The sequence below is a fragment of the Lemur catta genome, chromosome 14 (genome assembly GCF_020740605.2).
Source record: "Lemur catta isolate mLemCat1 chromosome 14, mLemCat1.pri, whole genome shotgun sequence".
Classification (NCBI taxonomy): Eukaryota; Metazoa; Chordata; class Mammalia; order Primates; family Lemuridae; genus Lemur; species Lemur catta.
This window is the reverse complement of record NC_059141.1, coordinates 31,781,092-31,794,836: the sequence shown is the minus strand read 5'-3', so window position 1 is coordinate 31,794,836 and position 13,745 is coordinate 31,781,092. Positions and strand designations below refer to the sequence as shown.

Sequence of the window (13,745 nt, the reverse complement as noted above, 5' to 3'; positions counted from 1 at the left end):
ATACCGAACACAAATAATAGCATAGGTGTCCAGCATTGCCGCGTTGCTTGTTGAATCAAGACTGGAATGGAAGCAGTGAAATCAGTTTCCACTTAGGATACAGAAAAGTGGAAAGAGCATCACTGCTACACTTAAACAGTGCCGAACAATATCCCGTCGTTTTCATTTAAAAAGAAAACAAGAGGTAACCAGGCAGCACGCAGACTCAGAGAGGCAGCGGAGAGCCGAGACCAAAGGGCAGAGGCCCCGCTGCAAATTCAGCTCCGAGGGATCCTGGGCTCCGCTCGCGGCTCCTCCGCTCTTGCGTTGAGTTTAGGTTTCCCGAGCCGGCCTCGGAACGCTCGCGGGTCAGATTCACTTTCTAGTTTCCTTTTCCTGCTCGGGCCCCTCCTCTAACAAAGGCGCCGGCGGGGCCGGGTCCCAGCCCGCGGGGCCTGGCCGCAGCGCGCACGCGCACACGCACGCCGCCGGGACGCCGCGCGGCAGCCGCGGTGCCGGCCTGGGGGGAGCGCCGGGAGAGCGCGGGGAGAGCGCGCCGCCGCCGGCCGGCAGGGACCGCCCGCCATGAGGTAAGGGCTCTTCTCCGCCTACCCGTCCAAGCCCTGCGTCGGCCAGTGCTGCCAACCGGTGTTCTTGTATTCGTTTGCAGCGCAGGGCTGCGGCCCTTCACGTGGCCTAGCCCCTCGCGCCGGCAGCCGGGCGGCAGCGCCTGGGACCCTCCCCGGGAGCCCTGCCCTGTCCGGGCGGCTGAAGTCGGGCCTGGCGGGGCGGGTGGCCGGGCGGACGCTTCCCGAAGGTCCCGTCCCGTCCCGAGCGACTGCGGCCACAGCCGTCGGGCCGTGCGGCCGGGCGACGCCCCCCAGAGGCCTGTCCGGCGGCGGTGACCGTGTTTGGTTCGCGGCCGCCGGCTCGGGGCGAGCTCGCCAGCGCCCGCGGCGCCCCCCTCTCCCGCCGGGGAGGCTCCCGGCCATTCCGGGCGGCGGCTGCGGGGCTCCGGGTGGCCCCGGCCCGTCGCGTGCCCCGCCTGGCGCGGCCTCCCTCGGCCTGGCACACGCGGCGTCCCCCAGCCCTCCGGGCGTCGCACATGCCTGCCGCTGCCGCTCCACCTTTCTAATTTGGCGGTCTGAATTCCTTTTTTCCCGGGAGCTGCCTTTGTGCCACGTACAGATTGTCAGCGTGCCACCCGATCCCTTATTTTATGAGAATTTCTTTATCTGCCTCCTTGACTAATTTAGCACGGTGGGGTCTGTTTCTTACCCATTTTGTATCCCCCGGGGCTAGCACCCTGCCCTGCTCGCGGTTAGTAGTGAACCACCCGCATTTAATCAGTTGAGGAATGAAAGATTAAGATCTTGGGCTCTAAAAGCAGATAGTCCTTTGTTCCAAATCCTGACCCTGAACGCCTACTAGCTGGTGACCCAAAGCAAAGTTTCTTAAACTCTGTTAGTCTGTTTCTTTTCTGTAAAAATGAATGGCATCCATCTCTGGGGACTGTGGAAAGGGTTAATTGACTGCTTAGCATATAACATTTGCGCAGTAAATGTTAACCATTATTATTTTTATAAGTTAAAAAGAAATGTAACATTTGTAAGAAAGGAGGGAGCTATCAGGAAGGGGCTTGGAGAAACAACTAGGAAAAGGGGATGGGGTACACTGTATGTACCAGGACGGGATGAAAGAGGGTTTGGGCCCATTGGGGACTGTCTCCCAGGGACAATTAAAGACTGCTTCTTCCTAGCAAAAGAACAGAATTATCTAAAGATAAAAGGTGCCTCTTCAGACACAATAGCCTCTCTCAGCTTCCCAGAAACAAAGTTAAAAAATTAAATAGACAAAGTTTAAATAGTAAAACTTCTTATGGTGTCCAGTTGTGCATAAATTCCATAGAGCCTGGGCAAAGCACTTCAGTGCCTGATTGAATGTCCTTTTGAGATCTCACAGCCACATTCGCTGGTATCAACCTTCAGAACAGAGGCAGATGTTTTTTGTTTCACTTTATGATGGACAGAGAGCCATTAAGGTCCTGTTGTCATGGATTTGGGCAGGCTATAAGGGAATGTCATTTCTTACCCATGCCTTTGGCACAGTTACACAAGAGAAAGGAAACAATTACCAAGGGACATCCCTACCAGGTTTCCCAGTCAGGATCACAGGAAACAATTCGAAACCTACTTTCAAAATCCAAACTTGAAGCCAGACAGAGAACATACCAAGATATAGAACAAGTGGAACAGGAACTACTGAAATGGGAGAAAGTTAGGAGACATTAGTAAGAGGAAAGGAACTGGCAGGAATTCACTTATCTGGACTTCAGGTGCTTTTTATCCATTCCTGTACCTCTGGGCTGTACCTACCAGGAGCTGGCAGTGTATAACTGCATGCATTCATTCAGCAATATTTACAGTCCTGTATCACTTAACTATGGGAATATAAATGCGTTGGTAAGGTGATTTTGTCATCTTGCAAACGTCACAGAGTATGCTTACACAAACCTAAATGGCATGGCCTCCTATACACCTAGGGTATACGGTACAGCCCATCTCGCTCCTATCCTGCAAACCTGTACAGCATGTTTCTATACTGCACGATCAGGCAGTTGTAACACACTGGTAAATATTTGTGTATCTAAGCATCTCTAAAGATATAAAAAATGCAGTAAGTTTCCTGTGAGAAGGGCTCCTGGTCACAGACACTTAGGCATTAGGCTGTCCACCAGGATAAAGAATTATCCCGTGAAAGGCACATTGTATCAAGGTCCCTCACAACTTTCGTGCCAAAACAACAGTCTCTTCTCTGTCCTCATTTTCTCCACCTCTTAAAATCATTTTACATGTTGAATGTCCATCTCTTTCTTGAAATAAATACTTCCTTAGGCTTCCATTACGATTATACCAGGTTTCTTGGTTTTCTTACTTCCTCACTGAATATTCTTTCTTGGCCGCCTTTCCTGATCCTTCTACTCTGTTGACCTGGAGTGTCTTACAGCTTAGTTTGTGACCTTCTTTATCTATGGCCACTCCTTAGGTAATCTCATTCTGGGTCTCATAGTGTTCAAGTTCATCTGTATGGCAGTGACTCCCTGGTACTAACTTCACTCTCACATCTCCAGAATTTTCTTCATTGCCAGTAGCAGTCCTCCAGTGGTGACAACCAAAATTGTCTCTAGACATTACCAAATGTCCTGTGGGGCAGTGGGGGGCAAAATTGCCTTGGTTAAGAAGCACTGGCTTAGACCAGTCTGCCCCCAGATCTTTTATGATTGCCTCCTTCCTTCAATTGCCCCTTCTTACAAGGGCTATTTCCTGCCAACCATAACTAAAGTACCCGCTGCCCACCACCACCACCACTCAATCCCATTATGCTGTTTTTGTTGTTATTGTTTTAGTGCTTAGCACTTAATACTATCAGGAATTATGCTGTCCATTTATTTGTTTACATGTTTATTTTCTGTCAACTCCCCTCGCACCCTCTCCCAGAATGAAATTACCATGAAGAAAAGACCTTTTTCTTTCTTGTTAGTGAACGAGTGCTTTGTCCACTATAATAAAATAGTTCCTGGCATGTGTGACATGAAGTGATCAATAAATGTTTATTGATAGAAATATTACTGCAGTTACCCATACACATTTATATTGTACATACAAGAAGAAGGTCCTCTATGCAGCAGAAAGGGAAATATACACACACCCACACAGCATACACATAAGAGGACTTTTCAACTCATAATTAGAGCATTTCCCTCTGTTGAGGGGGGCCTTAAGTAATTTTTTTCTGTACATTTCTTGTGACCTTTAATTATGGCCAGTGGCAGGCTTAGAAAGTCTTGCCTGACTATATCATCACTACCTTCAGCAAAACAAATAAAATTAGGTATATTAATTGGGACTATGTTGGTTGCAGACAGTAGAAACCCAGTTCAAACTGGTGGAAGCAGAGAGAGAGGAAGATTATTTGATTAAGTAAATAGAAATTCAGGGGTAGACAAGGTGATACAGGCAAGACTGGATCTAGGTACTTAGTATCATTAGCAATCTCTCTCCCTTCCTATCTTAAGTTTTGCTTTCCTCTGTGTTAGATTCTTTCTCAAGCAGGCTCTTTCCAAGGGTTTGGAAAGATGACTACTAGCAACTCCAAACTTATATCCTACCAGGTTAAAATTTATAAAGGGAAGAGAGTTCCAGCAAAGTCCAACTTCGGCAAAATTAAATTTTGACTGGACTATCTGAATAAATCACTGGGACCAGCGAATGACTGGGATATCTTGTGCCTTCCCACAGACTGGGGTGAGGGTAAACAGCACCTCTCAAATTCGATGGACTAAGAGTAGGGAGATAAAGATTTTTTTTTTCTTTCCTTTGCCATCGTGACTAGATGTCAGAGAAAGATGTTTTAACAAACGAAAACCGAAAGAGATCCAAGCCAAGTAAAAGCCACAGATGTCCGTAACACTGGACTCTATCCTTCCTGGGTTGCTTCCATAGTACTTTACTGGAACTCTGAGTTGTAATTGACTATTTCCTTATAACATAAACTTCATGACAGTGTCTCCAATGGGCTCTGCAGAAATTACACTGTGCCTGGCACATAGGGCATTCAACAAATATTTCTTGAAGTGAAGGGAAAAGAATAAGTTAATGATAGATGTTAGCCTTTATTGTTGCCCACAATCCCTGGAGTCAGAAGGATGTGGCACTCACATTAAAACCTTCCTTTTTTCTTTTCCCCGTCTTCCTCTAAATCTCCATTACTCTCCTTTTGCCTATCTCAAACATAAGCTTTTCCCCTTCTCTTTGTATACCTGTTCCTGTGCCTGTTCTCTGTAGGAGTCTGTCTTTCTTTCCCTCTTTCTTTCTCTGCAAAAATGATATGTATTTGTGTGTCTTCTGTGTCCTCTTCAGTGCACTTGTTTTTCTTATTTCTCACCTTCTCTTTTTCTCTCCCTTTACTACTCATAGTACAGAATTTTATGTTAATTATTGAATATGTATATATTTATTCCTAATTTTCAAGGGCCTAGTGACGAACAAAAGGAAATAGATACCCTATAACATAGAAAGCCCTGTCATCTCTCCAAAACTGGTTTTGCAATAAATAGTGAGAATTTAAGTGAAATATTTCTAGGACATAACTATATAGAGAAGAAACTCTAGTATAAAGTTGTGGGAACCTAGTGCTTTAACTCTAAGATCAAATAAGGGATAAAATTGGTTGTTATGCAAAGAACAGCATTTAAAGCTTAGAAAATTATTATTATTTTTTTATTTCTTCAAAAACTAAAAAAGATTTTATCTTTGACAGTGGAATTCCTAAGGACGCTTTGAAGGCCATTCTGTCGGAGTTAGAATGTCACTTTACGTGGAATTTACTTAAGGAAGACATTGATCTGTTTGATGTGGAAGATACAATTGGGCAACAGCTTGAATTTCTTACCACAAAATCCAGACTTGCTCTTTATAACCTACTGGCCTATGTGAAGCACCTAAAAGGCCAAAATAAAGATGCTGTAGGGTGCTTGGAACAAGCAGAAGAAATAATCCGGCGAGAACACTCAGACGAAGAGGAAATACGAAGTTTGGTCACTTGGGGAAACTATGCCTGGGTGTATTACCACATGGACCAGCTTGGAGAAGCTCAGAAGTATATAGACAAGGTAGGGAACGTCTGCAGGAAATTGTCCAGTCCTTTTGACTACAGGTTGGAGCGTCCTGAGATTGACTGTGAGAAAGGGTGGGCACTTTTGAAATTTGGAGGAAAGTATTACCAAAAGGCTAAAACAGCCTTTGAGAAGGCTTTGGAAGTGGAACCTGACAATCCAGAATTTAACATTGGTTATGCTATCACGGTGTATCGGCTGGATGATTCTGACAGAGAAGGGTCTATAAAGAGCTTTTCCCTGGGGCCTCTGAGGAAGGCTGTCACCCTGAACCCAGATAACTCCTACATTAAGGTTTTTCTGGCACTGAAACTTCAAGATGTACACGCAGAAGCTGAAGGGGAAAAGTATATTGAAGAAATCCTGGACCAAATATCATCCCAGCCTTATGTCCTTCGTTATGCAGCCAAATTCTATAGGAGAAAAAATTCCTGGGACAAAGCTCTTGAACTTTTAAAAAAGGCCTTGGAAGCAACACCAACCTCTTCTTTCCTGCATCACCAGATGGGACTTTGCTACAGGGCACAAATGATCCAAATCAAGAAGGCCACACGCAACAGACCCAAAGGAAAGGATAAACTGAAGGTCGATGAGCTGATCACATCTGCTATATTTCATTTCAAGGCAGCTGTGGAGCGAGACTCTATGTTTGCATTTGCCTACACAGACCTGGCCAACATGTATGCTGAGGGAGGCCAGTATAGCAATGCTGAGGACATTTTCCAGAAAGCCCTTCGTCTGGGGAACATAACCGACGATCACAAACATCAGATCCACTATCACTATGGCCGCTTTCAGGAATTTCACTGTAAATCAGAAAATACTGCCATCCATCATTATTTAGAAGCTTTAAAAGTCAAAGACAGGTCTTCCCTCCGTACCAAACTGACAAGTGCTCTGAAGAAATTGGCTACCAAGAGACTTTGTTACAATGCTTTAGACGTGCAGAGTTTAAGTGCCCTGGGGTTTGTTTACAAGCTCGAGGGAGAAAAGAGGCAAGCTGCTGAGTACTATGAGAGGGCCCAAAAGATAGATCCAGAAAACGCAGAATTCCTTACTGCTCTGTGTGAGCTTCGACTTTCCATTTAAAGGCATCCTCTAGGAAATTAGGTCTAAGCTTTTCCCTCCATTTCGGGTTCTTCTATTTTTGTTTATTGTTTTAATCCATTGTTCATTACAGACCCAGTGTGTATTGATGGTTATGGTGTAGCAGGCATTGTGTTTAAATACTTTATATACACTGTCATGAATCCTTTGCTGTTTTCTTTCTCCTTTATTTTTCATTAAAATACTGTAATCCATTGAGAAATAGCAACATTCCAGCTATTGTAACTTTTAAAACTGGTATGGTCATTATCACTTTATACCCTTTATCTCTACTATTTATAATAATTTTCAGATTAAATTTTGGCAAATCTCCCATCTTAATTATGTTTTTTTTTTTTTTTCTTTTTTTGAGACAGAGTCTTACTCTGTTGCCAGGGCTAGAGTGCCGTGGCGTCAGCCTAGCTCACAGCAACCTCAGACTCCTGGGCTCAGGCAATCTTCCTGCCTCAGCCTCCCGAGTAGCTGGGACTACAGGCATTTGCCACCATGCCCGGCTAATTTTTCTATATATATTTTTAGCTGTCCATATAGTTTCTTTCTATGTTTAGTAGAGACGGGGTCTCGCTCTTGCTCAGGCTGGTCTCGAACTCCTGACCTCAAGCGATCCACCCGCCTCGGCCTCCCAGAGTGCTAGGATTACAGGCGTGAGCCACTGCGCCCGGCCTAATTATGTATTGTATATAATCCTACATAAACCTTTGATACCTATGTCAGGAACACTCAGGAGTACAAAATTATGAGTTAAGCTCTTAACAGTGCAGCTTGCAAAAGACAGAACTTTCCATTTACAAGTGTTTTGATTTTGATGAGGGTATTTAACTGTCAACCTGATGGTCATCTGAAGAATCTTCTTTGTTGGAAAAAAAAGTTCATAATAATGAAAAGTTTGTCACCTCTGGTGACTTCATTACAAGAAGAAAAAACTAGAACAGGAGATGATTTCCTCAAATTTTAAATAATATAGAACTTCAGGGATCCGTGAGAAATCAGAAGTTTCATCTTCTAAAATGTTTATTAAGGAGCTAGAAATAATTAGGAGGAAAAAAATGAATAATGGGAAATCATTAGTCTCAAATTTGTCTGTTTTTTTCCTATTAATAGAAAAGTAAATCGACACTGAATCTAGATGGAATTAATTTTATTCCTTCCAATTAAAATTGCAGTATTTTTACATTAAAATCATTGAGATAGCAGACCAATTGAGAAATTGGAAGAAATGACAAACAAATGGATAAAGTAGATGTCCCTAATCTACATCCCTAGATTACCAAGATTTTAGTGTATTAGTTTTGAGTCTAGACTGGGTAGTGTTTTCATACCCCCAATTTCTGGCCTTTGGTTAACTGTTTCTTTTTGTCTGAAGTTTTCAGATTGTCATTTTTTCCTGTAGACCCTTCAGAAATAATTAAGCTCTGCCTTCCATTTTAATATCCATATTGAGGGGTCATTGCTTGAGGGCTCTTATCCAAGGGGACTTTTTAAATTGTAGTGTTGCTAAATATGGCTTCTGTAACATTGTTTCTTTGATCATAGACTACACAATTAAGTGCCACCACAGTATTAGTGGAAAAGTGTGCCATGTGGTTTAATTCTCCATTCCTCCAGTGTACCTCTTAAAATTATTGTGTGTGTGTATTTGTTACTATATTTATCTTTGAAATCTTTGTTATGGTTTTGATTATTATAAAGGTAAAAAATTCTCATTGCAAAATTTCAAAAAGTACAGAAGTATATGAATTTCAAAATAAGAGAGCTCCCTTCACTCTACCCTAATTCTACACCCCCAAGGTAAACTGTTAACAATTTGATATGTATCCTTCCAGATCTTTTTTCTGTGCATATTCAAACATATGTATATACTACAGTGTATCTCATGTATTAAATTTTTTAAATGTTTTGTTTTACTTAATTCTCTGCTGTTTTTGTTTATTTTGTTTCATATGTTTAAGAAGGAAAAGCAGGGAAAGGAATGATCTTTACTCAAGAATTTCAGAAAGTCAAGACTGAAGTCCTGACCTATCAGTAGAAGCTTTTGTTCTTTTCAAATATTTTAGTTTATTAACTAGTAAAGCAGGTTGTTTCTCCAACATGAAATTACATAATGCCAGCACTTGCCATATAATTCAGAAAATTCACATTCAGGAGTCATTCAGACAGTGAATCATAAAAAAGATTATTTGCTTCATCAATTCATCTGTTCTTAGAAACAAGCAGACAAGAGCTGTTCTCATAAACAGAACAAGTCTTTGGGAAACATGGTGTACCACTGCTTCTCAGACTTTAATGTGCATGCAAATCGTGGGAATCTTGTTACAAGGCAGTTTCTGATTCAGTAGGTTTCACAAGGGGCCTGAGAGTCTTCACTGTAAACAAGCTCGCTGGTGATGATGTTGCTGTTCTTCTGACTTCCTTTTTGAATAGTAAGGGTCTATAAAATTGTTCCTTAAACTTGGCTGCACACTGGAATCACCTAACGAGTTAAAAAAACAAAACATGGATATCTAGGTCCCACCCCTGAGAGGATGACTTAATTGGCATGGGGTCGGGTCCGGGACTCATGATTTTTAAGTTTCCCAGGTGAAACAACTGCACAGCAAAGTTTGAGAGCCTTCGATCTACGACGTGAAAAATATAAATGGAATAAAATTAATTAGACTAATTGGCTTAAGCCAAGAGATCCTAAAATTCATTGAATATCTGGTTTGCATTTGAATCCCTCATCATATATAATACTTGACATATAATAGGCCCAATAAAAGTTGCTTGAGTTGAATTGCGTGGTATCCTACCCTCAACTCTGAAAGTTGCCCTAAATGACTCAAAGCCTCTGAAATAGGTCCAAATCCTACTAGTCAGATAAACTCATTCTGTCAAGCTTGGTAAAATGTTATGATGCCAGGCCCTAGTTCTTTTCCTTGCGTATTAGACAAACCTAAAAATATGCCTAGGGAAGTGGCTGTGATTGCCCTTCAGGGTAATTTGGCCCATCAGGTACAGAAGTGCCTCCTCTCCAAATCTCAGCACCTAAGCTCTTCTCCCCACCTCACAAAAGCTAAGAAAACCCCTTCCAACAAATGATAAATCAACTGACAGGAAAACTGGCTTCAGAGTAATGGTGCTTTTAAAGATATTTTCTGTCCTCTGGGTGCAGAGGTAGTCTTAGCAGTTGATCATATGCCATCAGCCAGAGTTTCACAGACAACATAAGCAGTCACTATTCCTTTCTAGATTGAGTCCACAATGCAGATTACCTCAGTTGAAGAACAATCTTGTGGACTCACAGAACTTTAGAACCAGGAGGATCCTAAGACAATGCGTGCTCCAGCCTACTTGATTGATGTGAAAATTGGGACTTGGACTGGTAATGTGACTTATTAAGATTTCACAGCTAATCTGTGGACTGTAATTTTTTCTCCTGGCTCCTGGTTCAGTAGAATTCTCTCCCATTTGACAGCGTTTCTACCTGTAATTGATAACGTTTGTTACACCAGGTTTAACCTTAATTGACGGAGTCTATCCAGCCATGATGTGCATATGCCTACATGACATCAACCACAACACAGGCAGGCCCAAGGATTGTTCTTTTGTGGATAATGTTTACTGTTGAGATTGAAGAACATGACAGAAATATAAAAATGTGGCATGCTTTTATATAATTGGTGAATTATAAGAAATGAGAATGCATTTTGGCCTTGACAATCAGAACAGTCTCCTTTGAGAAGTTCAGGGATAATACCATTGTAACCCTAATGTGGTGGACATAAGCACTTCTTAGGTCTCTAGCTACCAGGATTATAATTGATTGAGGATCCCATCTGCTACACACTGAAATCCATCATTATATTTGCACTGAGGCTGTGCTTCCCAGCATGGCAGGGATACTAAGTCAGGCTCCTTTCTGGGAGATGCAGAACTCTGACAGGCAACTTGGGCTCAAGGACTCCCCACCAGCCTTGCCAAATTTTTCTTAAAGCTATACTATAACCTAAGAAGCAACCACCCAACTTTTCTTCCTTCTCTCTCTCCTACATATGGGATCAGACCTGCATCATAGTGAGATGACTCTCCCAGCCTCTCGCTGCTCTCTTCCCGTTTTCTCTCACAGGTATTTCTCCTAATAAATTTCTTACATATTCAATCTTATCTTGAATGAAACTGACATACCTAGTGAAAGAAATGCAATTAGAGGACTCTAATTGGCTGTAGGGTAAGTCACATTTCCATAGTATAAATGCCATTTATTCTTCAATTTTTGGGATCAGTAATTATGATCTGTTATAAACAAATGTAAATCTTTCTTACCTTGATAATATTTTAGTTGGAAAAGAGGTAAGGGAAGGTGTCGTAGTGTGTTTTGTGCTTCTATAATGGAATACCTGAGACTGAGTAACCTATAAAGAACAGAAATTTATTTCTCACATTTCTAGAGAAGTCCAAGATGAAGGCGCTGGCAGGTTTAGTGTTTGGTGAGGACTTGGTCTCCACTTCCAAGATGGCACCTTGAACACTGCATCCTCCAGAGGGAAGGAACCCTGTTCCTCACATGACGGAAGAGCAGAGAGAGAATTCACTCCTGCAAGCCCTTTTCATAAGGGCATTAATCCCTTAGAAACACCTCCCATTAGACCTTGCCTCTCAATTCTGTTGCACTGGGGATTAAATTTCTAACATATGAATTTGGAGGGGACAAAAACATTCAAGCCAGGCTGGGCACAAGCTCACTCCTGTAATCCTAGCATTTGGGGATACTGAGGTGAGGGAAGATCCCTTGAGGCCAGCAGTTTGAGACCAAGAGTTGTAGACCAGTTCTATTTTTTCTACAAAAAACAGAAAAATTAGCCAGGCATTGGTGGCACATGCCTGTAGTCCCAGCTACTCTGGAGGCTGAGGCAGGAAGATCCTTTGAGCCCAGGAGTTTGAGGTTGCAGTGAGCTATGATGATGCCACAGCACTTTAGCCTGGGCAACAGAACCCGACTCTGTCTCCAAAAAAAAAAAAAAAACCACCATTCAAACCATAGCAGAAAGGTAGAGACATAAAACCTCATCTTACAAAGGGAGAAGTCAAGAGATACAGTTAAAACTTGATGGCGTAAGAATTAAGTTTTAAATATGTTATTGTAAATTATAAAACTATTGATAAAGTAGGTAAAAATTGAGTCATAACTGTTGAAACATAGAAGGAATTGTGATGGGAATACTTCAAGTTCAATAAGTAAATCCTAACTTAACATCGCAGGAATCAATAAAGTCTATATTAAATAGATCAAGAAACAGCATTATAAGCACACCATAGGCACTCGTTCGTTACAGGTTAGAGTAGCCCACAAAACTGACTTTCTTCCTCTTTCCCTCCCCACAGAACAACACAGCAAGTGTACAGTTAATTTAAAGCAAGCATATCACTGAGCTTTCTGCTGTACACTGCCTCATCTCCCCTACTCCCCCTTCCCTCCCAGGACTCCAGCCTCCCCATTCCTCTCCACATCCGCTCTGAGCCAAGGTTCCCTGCATCATTGAGATGTGGTTTCTTCTCTTTCTTAGCTTCCTCTTTTCCTGAGATCAAGCTACACACAATGGATCCCACCCCAACCACAACTACCTCCTCTGGCAGTTTCATATTTATTAAGATAAATTTGTTCATTAAACATTTTATTGTATTTCACTTTAAGTGAAGGAAAAAAACAGCATCTAATTACTAGAAACATGCACAGAAATGCCATGTATATACTCCCATAACTGCTCTGAACCAATGGGGTTCCTCTATAAGTAATGAACTAGAATTCTCAATACCTCCCTTCATGATGGCACCTAAGTAGAGTAACTAAAGAAATAATGAAGGTGAGGCTGGGTGCGGCTCACACCTGTAATCCTAACACTCTGAGAGGCTGAGGTAGGAGTATTGCTTGAGCTCAGGAGTTTGAAATCAGCCTGAGCAAGAGCAAGACCCAGTCTCTACAAAAAACAGAAAAATTAGCCACACATGGTGGCACATGCCTGTAGTCCCAGCTACTCGGGAGGCTGGGGCAACAGAGGGAGACTCTACCTCAAAAAGAAAGAAAAGAGAAGAAATAATAACGGTGACATGTGTAAGCTTTAGGAAAAACATACCTTCTGGGAACACACAGGTGCCACACAGATAACAAACTCTGAAGGGCAAGCATAGATTGATGCCACTTAGATTGAATACTTGGATAGAATATTATCCAAGAACACGATCTAGTGTTCTATCTTGACTCTAGCAACACATTGAATATCATAGTTAACTCATAATATCTGCCAGGTGCTGTTCCAGGTGTAATACATGTATTATGGTTATAAAATCCTTATAAAACTGCTTTAAATAGGGATTTTAATTATTTCCTTTTGCACATGAGTAATTGGAATTTCGAGACATTAAGTTAGCCCAAGGTCACATACCTACCAAGAGGTGGAAAAAGGGTTCAAACCTTGAGGGTTCTAGAATCTATCATTTAACTATTAATACTATGTAACATTTTCTAAATAGTCTTAAAATTTGAAATGAAGGCTGCGGCAAGATAGGAACAAATCTTTACAGAGGCTGTAGGAGATTCTGGAGCTGCTATCCCCAAACCCAGGGCCATGACCCTGTACCAGTCCGTGGCCTGTTAGGAACCCAGCCAGCCATGCATCACCGCCTGAGCTCCCACTCCCCTACCCTCCCCGCCACCCACCTCCTATCCGTGGAAAAATTGTCTTCCGTGCAACTTAGGAACCGGGCCACACAGCAGTGGGTGAGCAGCGAGGGAGCGAGTGAAGTTTCATCAGTATTTACAGCTGCTCCCCATTGCTCCTATCACCGCCTGAGCTCCGCCCCCTCCCCTTATCCCACCCACACTCCCCTTCCCTGGAAAAACTGTCTTCCATGAAACCAGTCCCTGGTGCCAAAAAGGTTGGGGATAGCTCTTCTAGAGGATTACACGGAGCTCAGACGCTTCTACAATCATAGGTCACCAGACTGTTGT

General features: G+C 42.5%; 1 protein-coding gene across 1 annotated transcript; it reads left to right on the top strand.

Annotated features, from left to right (window-relative positions):
- Nucleotides 1–516: 516 nt before the first annotated feature.
- Nucleotides 517–6,958, top strand: IFIT5 (interferon induced protein with tetratricopeptide repeats 5). Its single transcript, XM_045567762.1, has 2 exons — nucleotides 517–569; nucleotides 5,299–6,958. The coding sequence occupies exons 1-2, from the start codon at nucleotides 565–567 to the stop codon at nucleotides 6,740–6,742; spliced, it is 1,449 nt and encodes a 482-aa protein (XP_045423718.1). The 5' UTR covers nucleotides 517–564; the 3' UTR covers nucleotides 6,743–6,958.
- The last annotated feature ends 6,787 nt before the right edge of the window (nucleotides 6,959–13,745 follow it).